This window comes from Lacerta agilis, chromosome 2 (genome assembly GCF_009819535.1).
Source record: "Lacerta agilis isolate rLacAgi1 chromosome 2, rLacAgi1.pri, whole genome shotgun sequence".
Classification (NCBI taxonomy): Eukaryota; Metazoa; Chordata; class Lepidosauria; order Squamata; family Lacertidae; genus Lacerta; species Lacerta agilis.
The window spans coordinates 83,297,177-83,315,515 of record NC_046313.1 but is presented as its reverse complement, the minus strand read 5'-3'; the positions used below and the strand labels follow the sequence as shown (position 1 = coordinate 83,315,515).

The window sequence follows — 18,339 nt, the reverse complement described above, 5'->3', positions numbered from 1 at the left end:
AACTGGTGAATTTTGGACCCACTCTTAACATATGGAGTGAATTCTAATTTCAAAAGAAACAACAGTCAGTGCCCATACAAGGGTGGGAATTTTGGTAAAATCATAGATTGGCTTGCAGTGTTGAACTTGGCTCCGACGGGTGCTGATTGGACAGTGATCCAAAGAGAAACTCCTGCCTTCCCTGCTGCCCCTTTTCAAAAGAGACAATTTTTCTGCTTAAGGAAGTATCAGAGCTATTCCATACAGGATAAGCAGTTAACCATTTTAATATTTTGGATTTCAGCTTAGTGGCTGCTTAAGAATGTAGGGCCAGCTTGCTGACACTAATAACCATGGAAGCTAAAGCTAAAGCTAAAGGTAAAGGTACCCCTGACCGTTACCGGTAGGTCCAGTCGTGGATGACTCTGGGGTTGTGCGCTCATCTCACTCTATAGGCCGAGGGAGCCTAGTCTTTTCTGACCCCACACCAACTGTTTCCTTAATATCCAGACTGATGAAACTGTTGATGAAACTGTTGATGAAACTGCAACCCGCTCACTTCAATTTGTCATTAACTTTTTAGTTTGTTCTAATAGTAGTTGGAGGTTCTACTTTTACTTTTGATTTTGGTTTTTTAATGGAACAACATGGCTACCTGCCATTTTTTTTAAAAAAATACTACATATCCTTCATATATCTCCTTCTTAGCATTTTGAAATATTAGATTACATACCAGTGTGAATTTAAATATAGTGTTGAGGTTTTATGAATAGAATTACTCATGAATTCAAACAGCTATGTAAGTGCTAAACTGGGCCTTCAGTAAGTTTGGGTCATGGTGCTTACTATTAAAGAAAATACAGTGTCTTTATTTGTGTGGCTTTCAGCCACAATTCACCAGGCATATCACTATGCTTCTCTTTGGCAAGACAATGACCATGACATTCTACTGCAGGAGTTACCAAACTGTGGTCCCTGGACCTCCCATGTGAGCTTCATCCAGGTGGACCATGGCATGTCTTGCATTAAATAGGCATACAGTATTGTTTTTTAGTTGTATTTTTATTGCTTCTTTTCTTTCTTATATTGCATTACAGTTTGAATTTTACGAAATGCAAATTGCAATACAATAAAATACAATGTAAGAAATGAAAGAAGCAATAAGATTATAGTTTAAAAACATACAGCATGTAGCACAATGCACTGCAGTTGGTGTGACAAGTCAGAAAAGTCATTAAGTGGTCTGCTAAGACCCTCAGCAATTTTCAAGCTGGTCCATGGGAGAAATGGTTTGGGAACCACTGCTCTACAGTGTTCAACAAGTAACTGCATCCACAAATTTCACATTTCCCAAACAGTGTAGCATATGCTCCATCTTCTGGTTATTTATGGTAACGGTACAGCGTAAGGCTTTTTTCTAGGAACTCAAGCTATCACCAATTGTTGCAACTGGTAGAATAACCAACGAAAGGAAGGCAAATGTAATTTTAATAAGATGGTGATATCTCCCCTACTATTGCCATGTTAGGACTGCTCAGTTAGCCTGAATCCAACCCACTGAATCTGAAATGGAAATGTATGAGGCAGAGGAAAAGAACTAGTTTATACAAGATTCCCAACAGAATATAGTATTCCCATAAACTCAACAGATAATTGTAATTTTTTAAAAAACAAAAGGCATAAAAAATTCAGAAATAGACCTCTGGGTATAGGGCGGTATATAAATTCAATAAATAAAAAAATATCAATTAAATACAGTCTTCATTCATCTCTAAAGATTGAAAGTACTATGGAACAAAACAAAACAAAAAGCAGTACTTTGGAACGGATTCAACGAACCTTTTGTACTAGCAGAAGCCAGGAGAGGACTCCTGTTAGTGCAATGGGGCTCCCCCCCTCCTTTTCCTGCATGCCCCATATTTTCTCCAAGTTCACTCTGGGGGTTCAGACAATGCCCAGAAAAGCACACAGGGTGGGGAGAAGGGAGGTAAGCAAAAATGCTTGTGCTGACAGAACAATCAAATTAGTATGATGGTGAATTCCAACCTTTGTTTTTAAACCAATGTTTTCCCAATGTACTGTGAAATATTACTTCTTCATTTTTATTCCTGCCTTCGCTACATATGATCTTACCAACAGAAATAGCTGATTTGGCACATGAGGCGTATGTGTGGTCTCTAGATCTCATAGCACTCTAGAGGGCAAAAGAGAAGGAAAGTTATTTTTCCGCAGCAAGCATTCTGCAGGAGAAGCCATACATCATGGGTGCACCATGGTTGGGATGCTGGAAGAAGCTTATTCTTGGGCTCTCCCACCCACCCTCCCTCCCTCCCACCCATGGTTGGCTTTCATTTTGACACCAACTACATTCAATTATAACCAGGACTTGCAAATCCACTTTGCTTAGAAAGAGAATTGTGGTTCCACTGCACTTGTAACTCCAGTAGTTTGAACAAAAGCATGGGAATGGTCACTTACAGTCCACCTTTGTCAAGCAGTGGTGTCGCTACTCCTGTGGCCAGAGGCTTCGGTGCAGTGTGCAGGGTCATTTGCAGTTCGCAAGCATGCCCATAACTATCCCAGGTGCACAGTGAGACCACTGAAATTAAGTCCTTGGCTTGCATTTCCCTTCCTCACTTCACCCAATGCTGAACCAACCATGCCCCACGTTCTAAGAGCAAGCTGTCTGAAGCAGAAGTGCTGCATTTGGGGGCTGACTATGTATACTCATTTCTTGAAGAAAATTAGCTGGCTCTCATTTTTGCTGAAGCTTCCTTCATTCCCCAATAATATGTACCTTATTATTTCTTTTAAAAATAATTATAATGCCCTGTGTTCAAATGTACAATTTAAAAGACATGATGAAAAAAAGGGGGAGGTATGGAAAGAGAAATAAAAACAAGCCAATTTGGGTTCCAAAGCTTTCTCCTTGTGCAATGACCAGTTGGAACAGTCACTAAGGAGACAATTCCAGAGGAGGAAGATCAAATAGCAGCTTATCCCAATCGACCCAATGGAGTGGGTGCGCTGCCTCACCTGTGTGTCTGCTGCAGCCAGGTGGAATGGCTGCCAGTATCCAAGAAAGAAATTAATGTGTAAAATAAAATAATAATAATAATAATAATAATAATAATAATAATAATAATAATAAATGAAGAAGAAGAAGAAGAGTTTGGATTTGATATCCCGCTTTTCACTACCCGAAGGAGTCTCAAAGCGGCTAACATTCTCCTTTCCCTTCCTCCCCCACAACAAACACTCTGTGAGGTGAGTGGGGCTGAGAGACTTCAGAGAAGTGTGACTAGCCCAAGGTCACCCAGCAGCTGCATGTGGAGGAGTGCAGACACGAACCCGGTTCCCCAGATTACGAGTCTGCCGCTCCTAACCACTACACCAAACTGGCTCTCATTTATCTTATTATACTCATGTATCTTATTATACCCAAGCCATATTATAAGAAGTGTTGTCTTTGGGAGAAAGAAAAAAAAAGTGTCTCTCATGCAAAGTTACTATGTAAATGACAACAAACTTTCTTTCACCTCCACCCCAACAACCGGCAATCCAGATGATTTCGTTTGTTAGAATAACAAAAAGTACCTTTGCAAGCAAACTTTTTTTTGCATGTTTGGGTGTCCGCATCGTTTTGAGACTCAACCTTCCTATTTTCAGGAGCTTCTTGGGCACGAGCTTCTTGGGTTCCTAAGCATATCACACAGATTTTGAAAAATTATGCAGCATATTTCATAGCGTCACATAATTCAAATACCTAATCTTATAAGAAACATGATATAACTAGTTGTCCCAGTTAGAAACCCCATATATCAGTGGTGGCCAAACTTTGCTCTCCAGCCTTTTTTGGACTACAACTCCCATCATCCCTAGCTAACAGGGCCAGTGGTCAGGGATGATGGGAATTGTAGTCCCAAAACAGCTGGAGGGCTGAGTTTGGTCACCACTGCCTTATATTCAAACACTACAAATGTAGTGTGCTGCTTCTTTCTGTTAAGCATCTCACCTTACCCTGATCTAATGAAGCTCTTCCATGGCAACAGCAACAATATCACAAGCACAACCAGCACCTGGGAAGTGAGCATCACCAGGAGAAAGCAGCACAGTCCCACCTCCAGGTAAACATTGATGGGACACACCTTGTATCCTCAGGGCAGGAACATAGCCCTGCCACAGAGATGCGGCCAATGCCACAGAGGACAGTGTGCCACTGTAGATGGCAGCATTCATGAGTCTTGCACCAATGCCAGCTTTAGGGCCAAGACCAATGCTTTAGAAGTCACCCAGTACAGGCATAGAAGAGATGCTAATGCTGGAAGTGGATGCATTGTTCAACTGGCATGCCTGAACACCCGGGCCACATCTCTCTCTACCCAGGATTGAGCTGGATAGCTCAAAATATACCTCAGAGACCTTCACTGTTTACTTAACTTCAGTCCTCTCCAAAGGCAACTTCCATGTGTCAAACTAAGAACGGATATGAAAAACCAAAATCATACTGATTGCATGTTACAATCATGTGGTGGATACAATTAGATCGCTGTTCAGTGCGCAATGAAGTGAGTGGGGAGGGGGAAATCTCTCCTCTCATTGTGCATTGCACAGTGACCCATCCTTCTATATCACTGAAACTACCATTTCATTGCATAGTAAGCTCTAATTTAAGTTTTGCCCTATGCTGTGGTTGTGTTACTGAGCTTAAGAATGATACAGCAGAGAAAGAAAGGGGGGACTTTTAACATTTTGGAGATTACAGTAAAGTGGGCAAGTAAAAAATTAAAAGAACTGTAATTTTCAATCAACCTCCGCTGTGAAGTAACAAAATCTCAATAAATTGGTGTTGCTGTATCTTTAAGAATCACCCCCTGGTTGTTCTGTCTAGGAGAGAAAATGAAAGGAGAGTCTGAAGCTAGCAGAGAGCTGTAGGCCTGCTTTTGTTTTAAGTCAGGCATAGGCAAACTTGGCCCTCCAGATGTTTTGCACCAATGTCCCCTACAACTCCCATCATCCTTAGCTAACAGGACCAGTGGTCAGGGATAATGGGAGTTGTAGTCCCAAAACATCTGGAGGGCTGAGTTTGCCTATGCCTGTTTTAAGTTTGGCTTGTTCTTGTTTTATACTTTTGATCTCCAGAGAAGGATAGCTGAGAACTCATGCTTCATTTGGTGTGAAACCTATACTTCACATCAACACTGGGATATTTATGTAGTAAGTTAGTAAGATAGCCTTTAGAAAGCACGTACCCAAAATCATCCCTGTAAATTAGTGATATAGTTTGGCCAATATTAAGTATCTTTATGTTTACTGTTTTCAACTGGAGTTAGTTATGATCAATGCTTCTGTTTAAATCAATGGAATTTAAACAACATGAAAGAAAATATTAAACAGGATGATTAATACCTTTACATGCTCGAATAGTCTGTCTTTGTGCAAATATCTTCCTTTGGTTGTTTCATAAATTAAAGAATCTACAAAAAATTATGAAAAAGCCTCTCAGTTTTATGAGACTTCATACCAGTTACATGAAAATAAAGGGTTGGATCTAAAGGTGCCCTGACATGAGAAGCATTCTTTCAACCTTGGATTAACACCTGGCAGAGATAGGCAGGGTCCAATTCTTCAGATGCTTTCTTTCTCCTTTTTGCGCATCCAAGTCAAGATAGAGGATCCCGGAGGGGGGAAATATGACCCTATTTTATGCTATGACCAGTTTGGAGAACTATCGTCTACTTGCCTTGATTCTCAGGAGATGTTTGGTCTTTTTGCATGGAGGACACGTGCTCATGGTCAAGGGACATCGTGGCAGAGGAAGGAAGCCACTTGGACAAAGGGCAGTCTGAGATCCTTGGGAACTGTGGATTTTCTTAAGTTTATGTCTTGGTCTATCAATACAGCAATTTTTGCTTTGCTCTTCTTGTGTTTATAAGGGGGTGAATGAGGCATGGAGTAGATACATAAGGAACTGGCTGCCTCTGATGGAACGGCTCATGGAGCCACTAAGTATTTGGCTCATTGTATGAACTCTGGGAGGTCTCTCACCAGAGAGGTTCAAAGTGAGCTTGGGCTTGTGTTAAATTGAGTACTTATTCCCAGACTTCCTCCGGCACCTGGCCTTGTTCCAGTTCACTGGACTTGCAGTGCTCCAACTTCTGCTGGGCTGTCCTCTACCTGCCCTATATGAAGGGGAGGGAGTTGGGATGCTTCTGGGTGAGCTACAGATGGTGCCACTGATCCAGAACTGTCTGTCATGGGTGCTTTATGGGGTAGTTGTTGGTGCTGAGGAAGAGGATGCAATGCCACTGCACTACCTGGTAAAGGGCTCTTCTTGATGCAGGTGGAGTGAGGAAGGCTCCTAAACCCATTTGCTGGTTTGTGGTCCTCCATTTCAAGTTTGTGCTCAATGCATTGGGAGATGGGTTGAGAATGGGAAAGGGGCAGGGAGGGAAATACACTGTAAGGAAACGATTTTTTAAAGTTTAGGCCTGAAGAAGGAAAACAGCCAGCTTCTTGAAAGTTCAAGCAGGAACCAAGCATTCTGTGTGCGAGGCAGGGTTGATCTGGAACAGAAGGCTAGCTCTACCTCTGGAGAGGCACCTGAAGAACTGGACTCTGTCTATATGTATCAGAGGGGATATATCACCCTCAGTTGAAGGAATGCCCTCCAATGCCCTCTTCCCATAGAAAAGAATGAAACTAAAACAAAAGATGTGCTTAAACTCTTGTGCCAGTAATTAGGCCTGCATCCCCCCCCCCATGGCTATAATAGAAGGCTTCTTTCAAGTGCAATTGTAGTGCGGCTGGTGGGGGAGGATTTCAATGTACAGGAGCGTGTATCTCTGCTGGTGAGATAAGGCTAATCTTTTCCTCGCCAGCTGCAACTGAAATTGCCCCTCTGTTGAAACTAGGTTTGAACAATGCCTCCTTTTCTAGCCAAGGAAAGGCATCTTTCAAGCCAAATTGTGAACCTGAGGCATTGGGGGGGGGCATGGTCAAGAACAGGAAAAGGAAACTCCACTGAAAGCAAATAGTGGAAGTAGATAACTTGGAATACCTATGTGTGGAATTGAATCTAAGCCCTCTGAGGTCCTTTTTTTCTTCAAAGTTTGGATAGTCTCTTGCTTTGAATGTGGAGCTTCTGGAGCTCCTGAATCTTCTGGAGCTCCTGCAGCTCCTGAATCTTCTGGAGCTTCTGCAGCTCCTGAATCTTCTGGAGCTTCTGCAGCTCCTGAATCTTCTGGAGCTTCTGGGACTGTTTCTTCTTTTATCAAACACAGCTCTTTACTTATAATGTCCTGTACTGGCTCCACTATGGGTAACACACTCTCTGTTGAAGCAACCTTAACAAGCATAAAAGTAGCATTAGTTTTCAGGAAGAAGAAGAGGATTCAGTTCCAACACCCTTAAAAACACACACATTTTCTGAGATTTCCAAAGGTCTGGCAACATAAAATCTGGCAATCCTGTAACTGTAATGTAGACCCCAGCTAAATCAAAAATTGTGGAAACGTTCCATGTTTTATAAGTCCAGACAGCTAAGAAGGAAAGGGCAAGAGAGCGAGTGAAAGAGCAAAAGGAGATGTTTTCCTCTCAAGAATATTAGCATACAAGTGAAGCAGAATAGCTAATTGCTGAATCTGGAGTTATGGGACCTGGTGAAGTTGATCACTTTTCTGTCAAAGTCATAGGAAGCTGCCATTTAATAGACATGTGCCAAAGAAGGCAATTCTTAAACCCCTCTTGTGAACATAGTGTGTTCTGCAAGAGTGTTCTTGGCTATCTGACCTTACAAACAATTTTCCTGTGGCTTTTTACCCTTGATGGGAAAAGCTTGTCCACATATGGTATAAAGTAGTCGTAACATCTCTGTTTTGGCCACCTGTCTACAAATTCAGGGAATCAATACATACGAGGTCGCTGCCATTAAAATTAAGTAGTAGAGCAAATGTTCTGAGGTACTTACTTAGAATTCTTCTATCCTGCTTTATAGTCCAAACTAGGTTGCCATAGCAGCTTACAAAAGACTCCCAAAATAAAGCCATGCTCAAAATCTAGTACAGGATCATAAATTACATGGTGCACATATGGAATTGGGATTATTAAGGCATAATTTTTTTGCCCTTGATCTTCCCTGGTGCATAGCTGTCAACCCTCCCTGCTGTTTCCCAATGCTATAATAAGGGAATTTCCCACAAAAAAGGGAAAAGGTTGACAGCTCTGCCCTGGTGTCATACCAGACAGAAGTTCCCACTGAGGTCCTCTGAGCCAAGGAAGTGGGGCTGTAAACTCAGCCCATAATGAGAGCAGTCTTCTGATATTTCGAACAGACACCTGCTCTCTTAGCAACTCTAGGAGTACTGGGGAAAAGTGCTCCCTTAGCCACAGATGAGAGGTTGTGGTGTCCCTTAGCCCTGTGTCTCTTAAAGGGGTCCAAGTCTTATCTGAGTCATGTATCACACGAGATATAGAGTATTGCTGTACGCTTCAGTTCAAATCAGCAGGAACATTTCTTTTAAAATTGCATAGTAAGCCAATGATATAACAAACTTGGCTCCAATGAAAATTTTAAAAGGGGATGCATGCCCAGGATATTGAGACAAAGAAACCTATAGCTTCTGTTTTTCCACTCTCCAAGTGAAGCCTGCTACTCTAACAGTATAGTTAAATCAGCTATAAAGAAGGTAATACAAACCTGCTCCTTCGGTTGTGTTTCTGTCTTGGGCTCTTCACAGACTACAGATGAACATGGAGAAACTCCAAAGAAAGGTATTTCTAAATGAGTTTGTGCTGGAAATTTTGGCCCAGGCACATACTTCTTATCTTCTGTCACAACCATTCTTTCGGACACTGAGGAAAGAAAACAGTGAGAATTCCAATCATATCCGTTGCTTCTGCTCCCTGCAATCTTAAGAGTCAATGAAACTTTTGACTAGGGAGATAGACTTTACTAGACCAAAGTGAGATAGCACGCTTCTTTAAGCAAAGCAAATATTCAGCCAACATCAAAACAAAACAAAATAAAAAATTCCTTCCACTAGCACCTTAGAGACCAACTAAGTTTGTTCTTGGTATGAGCTTTCGTGTGCATGCACACTTCTTCAGCCAACAGTTTTACATTCATTTGGTCCTTCTTTCATATTCCCCACTTCTGGTTTGACCTATCTTTAATTACTAGCCTACTTTCTTAGCCAAGACTCATTCTTGGAGATGCAGTGTGCAGCCTAGAACATTTCTCTCACATTTACAAGGGGAAATCTATATCATCAAAACACTGAAAATAGAACTGAGTGATGTGTGACTATATATACTTTTAACTTTGCTTTATTGCAAACAATGTTCCTAAATGCAATTACCTGAAAATTTATTACAATGAGAGTAACCTCCAAGAATGCTGGTCTGGTGGAGATGTGCTTTTACCTTTTGTGCTTGGCGTAGGCCCCAAATATCTGAAAGACTATCTCCATCCCTACCGACCTTCTCGAGAGTTACGATATGCAGAGAAATCTTGCTCAGTAGTTCCGCCTCCCTCAGAAGTGTGGGGAATTGTAGCTGGCAGTGGGCTTTCACCGTGGCAGCCCTTAAGCTGTGGATCTCCCTCCCCACAGAACTGCATCAACTGCCTTCATTATATAATTTGCCTTCATTATATAATTTGCTGAAGTCATACCTCTTTACCTTGACCTCTGATAGTTCAGGGACTTTGTTTTCTGTGACTCACCTCCCTTGCTGAATTTTTATTTCTCTGTTTCATTTAGGAATGGTCTGTAGTGATTTTTATCTGTTTTAAAAGGGTACTTGCTATTTGTTGTAGCCTGCCCTGCTGTGGACTTGCAATGAAGAACAATGAGACTGTGACATGCTGCACAGGGACTCCCTTGGGAATCTAACTTTGAAAGACTTATTTCTGTAAAATCTCAGGGTTGCCCCCAACTTGCAGATGCCTCTTTTGTATTTGTGGGTGGCCCTGCTTTGCTTCCAAGTCAACCAACAGGGGAGCCCCCCACCTTGCTATTAAAAGGAGTAATTTGCTAGATATTGCATAGCAGTTTTTCACTGTTCAGCACCAAAAGAAATGTGATAGAGTAAATATCTTCAATCTTTCCAGACCCAGGACCCCTTTAGAATCCAAATATGCACGCCCATTTCTTAATCTTATACCACATATCCGCATGATAGTAGTGCTCCTGCTATGACCCACCTCAAATCAGGCTGTGACCCACTTTGGGTCCTGACCTACCAGCTGAAGACCAGTGTGATAGAGCCCATGCTTCGCTCAGCTGTGCTTCTGACTGTGAACAAAATAACAAGCCCTAACAAGCAGCCAATAAATTCATCAGCTCACACCGTTCCTCAGCTACAGTTAGAAGCACTGCAGATACCACCGAGGGAACAAAAGGGGAATGGGTGTGAAATGAAAATGAAAATGGGGCCATGGAATGGACAGGAGCAATCAAGATGCAAGGTAGAAAAGGGCGAAACCAGTTCCCAGCTTCTCTGAGTCACAAAGGACTTCTAGTATTGTGTGCTGAAGCAAGCTGATAAGGAACAGGCTCTGCCATGCCAGGGAAAAACACAGTTGCACTGTTTTGGGATAGGTTTCCAAGATGGAGGGGAGAGCAAACCCAAAGATCATTAAAAGAACGGCTCCCCCTGATTATATTTATTTTAAAACCATTACTTTCAGCTTTATCACGTTCTTCTAAGTCGGGAGTTGCAGGTTGGAGCAGGAAATCACATATATTCAGAGAAACGTCTGAGGTACAGGGAGAGCAGTAGATTGCTGAGGGAGCCACTGGTAATCTCCAGACTGGCTAATAGGGAAGAGGAAAAAAAAACCAAATGCATGTAATCTGCTTATTATTATTATTTATAAAATTGTTTATAATTGAACATCTAAAATTACTTCACCTGTTTACAACTAATTATATGCCCTTTAACGGATTAATTCATTATTTGCCAATTAAATTTAAATAGCTGTTGATATAACTTAAAACTCAATATAGGTGTCTTTTGTGATATTGAAGGATCTGTGTCATAACTGTGCAAAATATGCTTCATTACACTATAACCCAACCTTTCCTTTCTTCTTTGGTAAAACCAACAAGTCTGATGTGAAGTCTTCAGTGAAGGCATATCCCTTGTAAGGTACCTAGAGAAATAGAAAAGATATTCATGGTATGATAAAAGTCTATTTTTTATAATATTGCTATTAATGAACAGGAATATGTGTTACAGATGTTCAGTGTGTTCAAGTCATAGTTCAATCCTATATATATACATGCAGAAGTACAGTGGTACCTCGTGTTACATACACTTCAGGTTACATACGCTTCAGGTTACATACTCTGCTAACCCAGAAATAACGCTTCAGGTTAAGAACTTTCTTCAGGAAAAGAAGAAATTGTGCTCTGGTGGGGCAGCAGCAGGAGGAGGCCCCATTAGCTAAAGTGGTGCTTCACGTTAAGAACAGTTTCAGGTTAAGAACGGACCTCTGGAATGAATTAAGTACTTAACCAGAGGTACCACTGTACGGTAAGTCCCATCGAGTTAAATTATGGACTCAGCTACACAGCTGCAAATAAAATGTTTTAAATGTGTTGTAAAGTGTGTAAAGTCACATACAAATGTGACACAAGATGTAAACAGTAAGCAATGTAAAATTCAATGTATTTTTCAAAATGTTTGTTTTAAAAGCATTTTCACAGTGGTTTTTACACGTGTGTAGATTCCGCCTATGTTTACTACCAAGTACGTGGTTATCATATTTTAGCCTTAAAGACTTAAGAGAGTGAGACTATGAAAAGTATTTATTGCAAGTTTGTGAAATCTGATCCTATACAAAAATTGATCTGCACCGAAGTAATGTAAAGGTAAAGGGACCCCTGACCGTTAGGTCGTCGCGGACAACTCTGGGGTTGCGCGCTCATCTCGCTCTATAGGCCAAGGGAGCCAGCGTACAGCTTCCGGGTCATGTGGCCAGCATGACAAAGCCGCTTCTGGCGAACCAGAGCAGCACACGGAAACGCCATTTACCTTCCCGCTGGAGTGGTACCTATTTATCTACTTGCACTTTACGTGCTTTCAAACGGCCCCAAAACATATCTACTATAAATTAATTCTAGAAACATTACATAATGTTGAATTTACTTAAATAAACTGTGGCAATCTAGTTTTCAACATATCATACGGGGGGGGGCAGTGATACCCTGGGTTACGTAAGCGATCCGTTCCGGGTCACGGGATGTAACGCGGGCGTGCGTATCACAAACGCAAAAAACAACAACCCGGAAGAAGCGCGATTTGAGCGTTTCTGCGCATGCGCGAAGTGTGCAGAATGCTGCTGCACATCTGGGGGTCGCGCGTGCTCTTGAAACACTTCCAGGTTGCAGGCGTTTGCAACTCGAACGTCCGCAACACGGGGGGGGGGGTATGTAACCCGGGGTTCCACTGTATATTATTTTGTTAATAACAGATTCCAAATCTAAGTTTTAAAACACATGTTAGTTTTGCAGTTATTGCAATGTACTGCATCTAACAGCGGGTGGCAGACTTTGCACCTGATTTTAGATGCAATTCAGTTTAGTGAATCATGTCTCCAAGAGCACAGTATTTAGGCAACCTCTGTTTCTTCATGTTGCTAAAAATGCTCTGCCAGTTACAACATACCAGATATGATGCCATCTCAACAGGCTTCGAGATGTAAGTTTTCCCTCTGTCTAGGTCTTCTACAGGTTGACTTTCAAAAATATAGGATTCTGGAGAAGAGATCATGATAGCAGCATTTATATTGCAGCATTCACATTGCAACATGAAATCGTAATGATAAACCACTTTTATTTTATTTACAATTTTTACTTAGCATTATACCCCCGAAAACAATAAAAAGAAATATGAGTTGTTTTTCACATGCAGATTGGTTATCAACAACTAATTTTTCTGTTCTTGACTCAAATGAACAGTAAAACACTGCCAAATAAGATACCACAATGAGCCAGGGTAGGCAATTTCCCTGAAAACCATGATTTCCTGAGTCTGGTTCCCAATTTGCAAAGTACACTTCCTCTTCCAGAATGGATCCTTCTTCTCTTTAATAATAGGTTCAAACCCAAAATTGTTGAGCAAACCCCATGTACAATACACGATTTCTCGATTGACTTGCCCAAGACAAGTCAAAGTGCCGACTTTCAGAAATTCCAGGACGTACTTACCATGATTGACACAGACCAAGAGTTCAAACCCCATTTCAAAACATGGTTATGACAGAAACCTTGGTTTCTGTTAATACTGGTTAGTGTTGGTGTACCTATGAATACTAAATGCTGGTTAGAGATAAGTTTGCTAATTGTATCATGCCAAATTATCCTATACACCAACTAGCAGAAAAGGCTGCAATCCTATACACACTTACACGGGAATAGGCCATAGTGAATGCAGTATGACTTGTTTCTGAGTAAAAATGGATGGGATCAGACTGCCTGAGTATGACATATTATTTAAAAATGAAGAAATTCTGTTAATATAATTATAGAGGTTACCTGTTGCTGAGATGCCAGAGGCATCAATATTTGCATTCAATAAGCCCAGTGTCTTACTGTGAGACAAGACGTAAATATCATTTTTGAAAGCCAGTAAAATATCACCCGAACTATTCAGAAAACAGGCTGTGCTTAAAGTGTTATCGAGAGTGATATCTGCCACCAAATTCTTCTGTGTATCCCATAGCTTTATTGTGGAATCTGAACTAGAAAATAAAGGGAACATCATAGGAAATGGTCTTAGAATTTAACTCACTCTTATGCAGAAGCTTACTTTCAAGACCAACACAGTACTAAAGCAAACTGGAATTAAATCATACACATTTCATGTGAACTTCAGTTTAGCACTGAGTATACCAGGTTCCTGATTACAGGATGAAGGTTTTTCTAAAATCATGAGTTTTTACTGTTTGTATTAAATAAATGAAATCCTACGTTTGAAAAATAAAACAAAATTATAAAAGACACACAATCTTGTATCCAACAGTGTTGCTCAGCTGATGGTAAGACTTCCATGAGCAGAATGGGGAAGAAGTAATTTTAAGTCATTCTCCCTCTACCCTGCAACCCCCCATGTCTACTTAAATCTTCTCCAGAGGGGGTAAGAGACTCTGCAGAACAGATTTAGAAGGGGCATGGGAGGCTGAAGGAAAATTGTTGTCCTCCCCACGTTATTCATTTCCTGCTTAAATTCCTATTAAAAAAATGTTTTCATATACTTTGGCCACACTCTTTGATTTCAGTGAGCTAAAAGCACATACCCCCAACTAATTCTACCTGTTAGCACCATACCCCTCTCTCTTAGCTTGTTGCCGAAGAGAGCTTCAAAGAAGAGGCAATTTGAAGCTCGTACTATCAGCTAGACATCAGCTAATTATAGGTGCTTGAAAAAAGCCCTCCACAGGTGTCAATCAGCTGATTGCCAGTGCTTCAAAACGCAGCCCCCAAAATCAACTAGTATTGGGAACTCCCTAGTATAGCCAAGGGGTCAGGTAGAAGTGGTATAGATTCAAAGATCTTCCTCCAGTGCTTTGAATCCATTCTGTTCCCCCTGGAGAGAGAAAATGCTGCATTTTCTTTTTTTCTAGAAGTTGCAATTTCAATTGCTGAAGGAGGTGCTTTGAATCCAAATATCTTTCTCTGCAGAGGCAGAGCGGGGGTGGGTGGGTGAAGAAATTACATGCTCTTGTTATGGCAGCAGGTGATTGACTGGTGGACATTATCAACCACCTGAAAAAAGTTGACCCACAGGGGCTGGGGTAAATGAAGATCTGGCCTGCCAGCTAAATCTAATTCCCCATGCTTCTAGTATGAGATGCTTCAAGAAACACAAGCAGGTCATTCAGATTTGGTTTTCTGCATGGGGGATTGGATTCTACACACTCATTTAAAAACCCAAATAGATATTGACTATATTACTATTCTGCAGCTACTTGCCCACACCAGTGGGTGGGCTTAATGGAATGTGTCTGGGCTGTGTTATTTTGTCCCTCCCCTAAATCACTCCCCCCCCTGCAACCTTCTTCCATGCACACAGGCATTTCTCTATCTCCAGGTTGCACACTTAATAAATAAATAAAAATTCACTGGATGTCTGCAAGTTATCATATTTCACAATGGGCAAAATGGAGACTTGTACTCTTTTTGAGGCGGGGAATAATATTTATTTCCACTTAGTTTTTATTTATTTTTTTCAAATACTCTTTAACAAGAGTGATACCCCACCTGAAAAACAACAACAAAAAAGCAACAACAATACTGAAATTATGATAAAGCATGCCAGCTTTGCCTGAAGCCATCTCCCTCCTACCCAGTACTTCTCTTCTTAGGGTGGAGATTTAATTTAAAAAAAAAAATTTAAGATTTTTTTTTAAAGAAAAGATTAAAATAATGCTGGTGTCAGCAGTGGTGGCATTTGCCCCACTATGCTGGATGCTGGTCTGGGGCATGCAGCCATAATATAGATTTATGGATTTTATAGCACATGTATCATCCTGTCTCCCTTTTCCCATGTTACAAAAGGTAACATTAAACTATTCACCTACCCACAACTTAAAAAGAGAGAATAATTCTTGCAGGAATCCACTGCCAGTACACGGCCATTGTGGTACTTGTCCGAGAAAGCTTCTTCTTCTTCTTCATTCTCCCCTTAAAGAAAAGGAATACTCTGGTATAATTTGTGAATTTGAGGATCTGATTTCAGATTCTGAATCCACCCTTGTCAGGAAATGATATTATCATATGCCAGAACAGTGGTGGATTTAAGGTCTGCAGGGCTCTGTGAGCAGCCTTGGTGGGGCGCTATTCATTCACCTTACCCTCTCCCAAACAATGTGGGCACCGTCAGGAAAACATTATAATGACGATGTGTCTGCCCTGGGTCCCCCCTCCCCCCCTGGTCTTCCCTCACCCCACTTCTCTCTCCAGTGGGTAAAGTAACACTGGAGGATAAGCTGCTCAGGGTGGGTGGGAATTCTGCACTCCTCATTTGGGTGCTTCTTTTACTCTTAAAATTGGAACTCTACCAATCTACTTTTACTTTCTCCACCTGAGGCAGAGTTATGTTTGTCTCTGTCATGTACAGATTGGCCCTAAATGGCCACTTATCAGTTGAGCAAGTGAGCAAGTTATTTGACTCTTGCCCCTGTTTTAAAAATGTTTTTTTATAAAACCAAACACAATTGGTTTGATCCTATCTAAACTATAAAATAGGCCCATGTTTAGCCAAAGGAAAAGAATTGTTTTCTAACCAGATACTCCCAGGCCATTGAAACCGAAATACAGAATGTTCCAACCTTCATTCATCTCAAAACAACAAACAAACAAACAAACAAACCCAGAAGCTTACGTATATGAAACAACACAGATATATTACTTCTTTGTAAGTTTCTGAACTCTTCATTGTTTTTATAAGTTCTATCAATATAAAAGAGTGCAAAAAACCCCAGAAGAAATGAACTAAAAGAACCCATTACTAGTAACAACTAGTTAAAAATAGGTTACTAGCAAGTCAGCACCTACAGAATGAAAGTGTGAATCCTTTATGAAATGTACGGTATTACAAAACTTCAGTAAAACTCGAAAGATCTGCTACGGACTAAAATATGTGGGTGGAATTAAATGGCAAGCTAATTCTGTACACAAGGTTAGGCATGGGAAAAGTCAGTGCTACTGTTGATCATGAAATAGCTGCTCAGGTTAGTCATTCATGGCCAGAAGGTTGTATCAACAGCTGAATGTGAAACTGCATCAATAATTTTCTGAAATAATCAATATTCTCACTGGATATCACACATATCCAAATATAGAATGAGGATGACCATGCAATCTTATGCATGTTTATTCAGATATTTAGTGTGGCTGACTCTCAGTTAAGGATTGCAGGCTTGTTCACAGGACGCCCAATAAGAAGTTGTGCCTTTGAAGAAACAATTATGTCATGAAAAGATCTACTGAGATAACTGAACGGATTAGAACTACACACATTCATTTACTTATCTAGTGTTCTCACAGAATGATGTCCGCTCAATAATTATGTTAGCACAACACCAACACCTGAGCAGAATATGTTGTGCTAGAGGACCAAGAAAGCTTTATTGTTTCCATTTCTTTCTGTAACCTAACAACTACTTTATTACTAAAATATTCTGGCTTCGCTTTGTTTATTTCCAAATGTCATGCCCACTGTCTGTTCTCTCACCTGCTCCACTGGCCCGCTATACCTCCTGGTGCATGTGAGAGGAGAGGCTGGAGGATGCTAAAGCTCAGCCATCTGCTGAGAGGAGCACATTGTCCAATGTCCATGCCTAGTGTGATCTGAAGTGATATAGTTGTGCAGCGGGCCTTTTCTCAGTGCACAGAGGTTAAATGCAAGCGGGGTGTGTGAGCGAGCAAGAGAAACCAGACAGAATGGTAGGTGTTTGCATAATAATTCGATACCCGTGTGAGAATGATGTATGTTTTGGCCCCACTCTGGTCATGTTGGCCCTAGGAAACTTGACCTGAGAGAGGAAGCTTCCCCACACCTTCTGCAGATATTCAGCCACAGTGTCCAGTTGTGCAACTTCAGGATGTTTATTCAAGATACTTGGAGATATTCTGAGCGTGGGGCAACAGCAAACAGCCTGTCCGCTGCTGTTGCCCCACAAGGGCTGTGTGTGTGTGTGTGTGTGTGTGTTGAATCAAGTCAAGGTGTGTGTATAGGGGGTGCCTACAAAGTAGTCTTTGTACAAAGGAGACCGGAATCTGCTGCTGGCGGGGGAAGGGGAAGCAGCCCAATTTCAGGCTGCTTCCATCTCTCCCACTTTTCTGCTGCCGGCAGAGGCGGAGGGGGAAGGGGGAGCAGCCCAATTTCAGGCTGCTTGTCCCTCCCGCGCCGCTGAGGGATCCCGCTGCCGTCCAGTGCCTTTGCTCCATAAGACGCACAGACATTTCCCCTTCCTTTTCAGGAGGGGAAAAGTGCGTCTTATGGAGCGAAAAATACGGTAATTTAAGGATTTCTCCATCTGCCAAAAGAATGAGTTTGGAATCCTATGCACACAGGCTTGTACATCCCATGGAAATCAAAGGGACTTATTTCAAGCGAAAGTAGAAACAGGCTGCACTATTTGAGGGTTTTTTTTGGGGGGGGAATGTCTGATTATTACTTTATTTATTTTGACCATTTATATACTGCTTAATTGCAATATAAGCCAGGCATCCCCAACCTTCGGCCCTCCAGATGTTTTGGACTACAATTCCCATCATCCCTGACCACTGGTCCTGTTAGCTAGGGATCATGGGAGTTGTAGGCCAAAACATCTGGAGGGCCGCAGGCTGG

The 18,339-nt window shown here is 41.4% G+C and overlaps 1 protein-coding gene across 1 annotated transcript in view; it reads right to left on the bottom strand.

The window, feature by feature from the left end:
* LOC117042324 overlaps positions 1-18,339 on the bottom strand; it is a 71,193-nt gene that overhangs the window by 16,351 nt on the left and 36,503 nt on the right. The window contains exons 17-26 of the mRNA XM_033141871.1: positions 15,566-15,668; positions 13,521-13,726; positions 12,652-12,740; positions 11,060-11,134; positions 10,664-10,796; positions 8,678-8,832; positions 7,040-7,325; positions 5,389-5,456; positions 3,577-3,678; positions 2,113-2,173 (exon numbers count right to left, since the gene is read on the bottom strand). Coding sequence (XP_032997762.1) covers positions 2,113-2,173; positions 3,577-3,678; positions 5,389-5,456; positions 7,040-7,325; positions 8,678-8,832; positions 10,664-10,796; positions 11,060-11,134; positions 12,652-12,740; positions 13,521-13,726; positions 15,566-15,668 — 1,278 coding nt within the window. The remainder of the gene's footprint in view (positions 1-2,112; positions 2,174-3,576; positions 3,679-5,388; positions 5,457-7,039; positions 7,326-8,677; positions 8,833-10,663; positions 10,797-11,059; positions 11,135-12,651; positions 12,741-13,520; positions 13,727-15,565; positions 15,669-18,339) is intronic.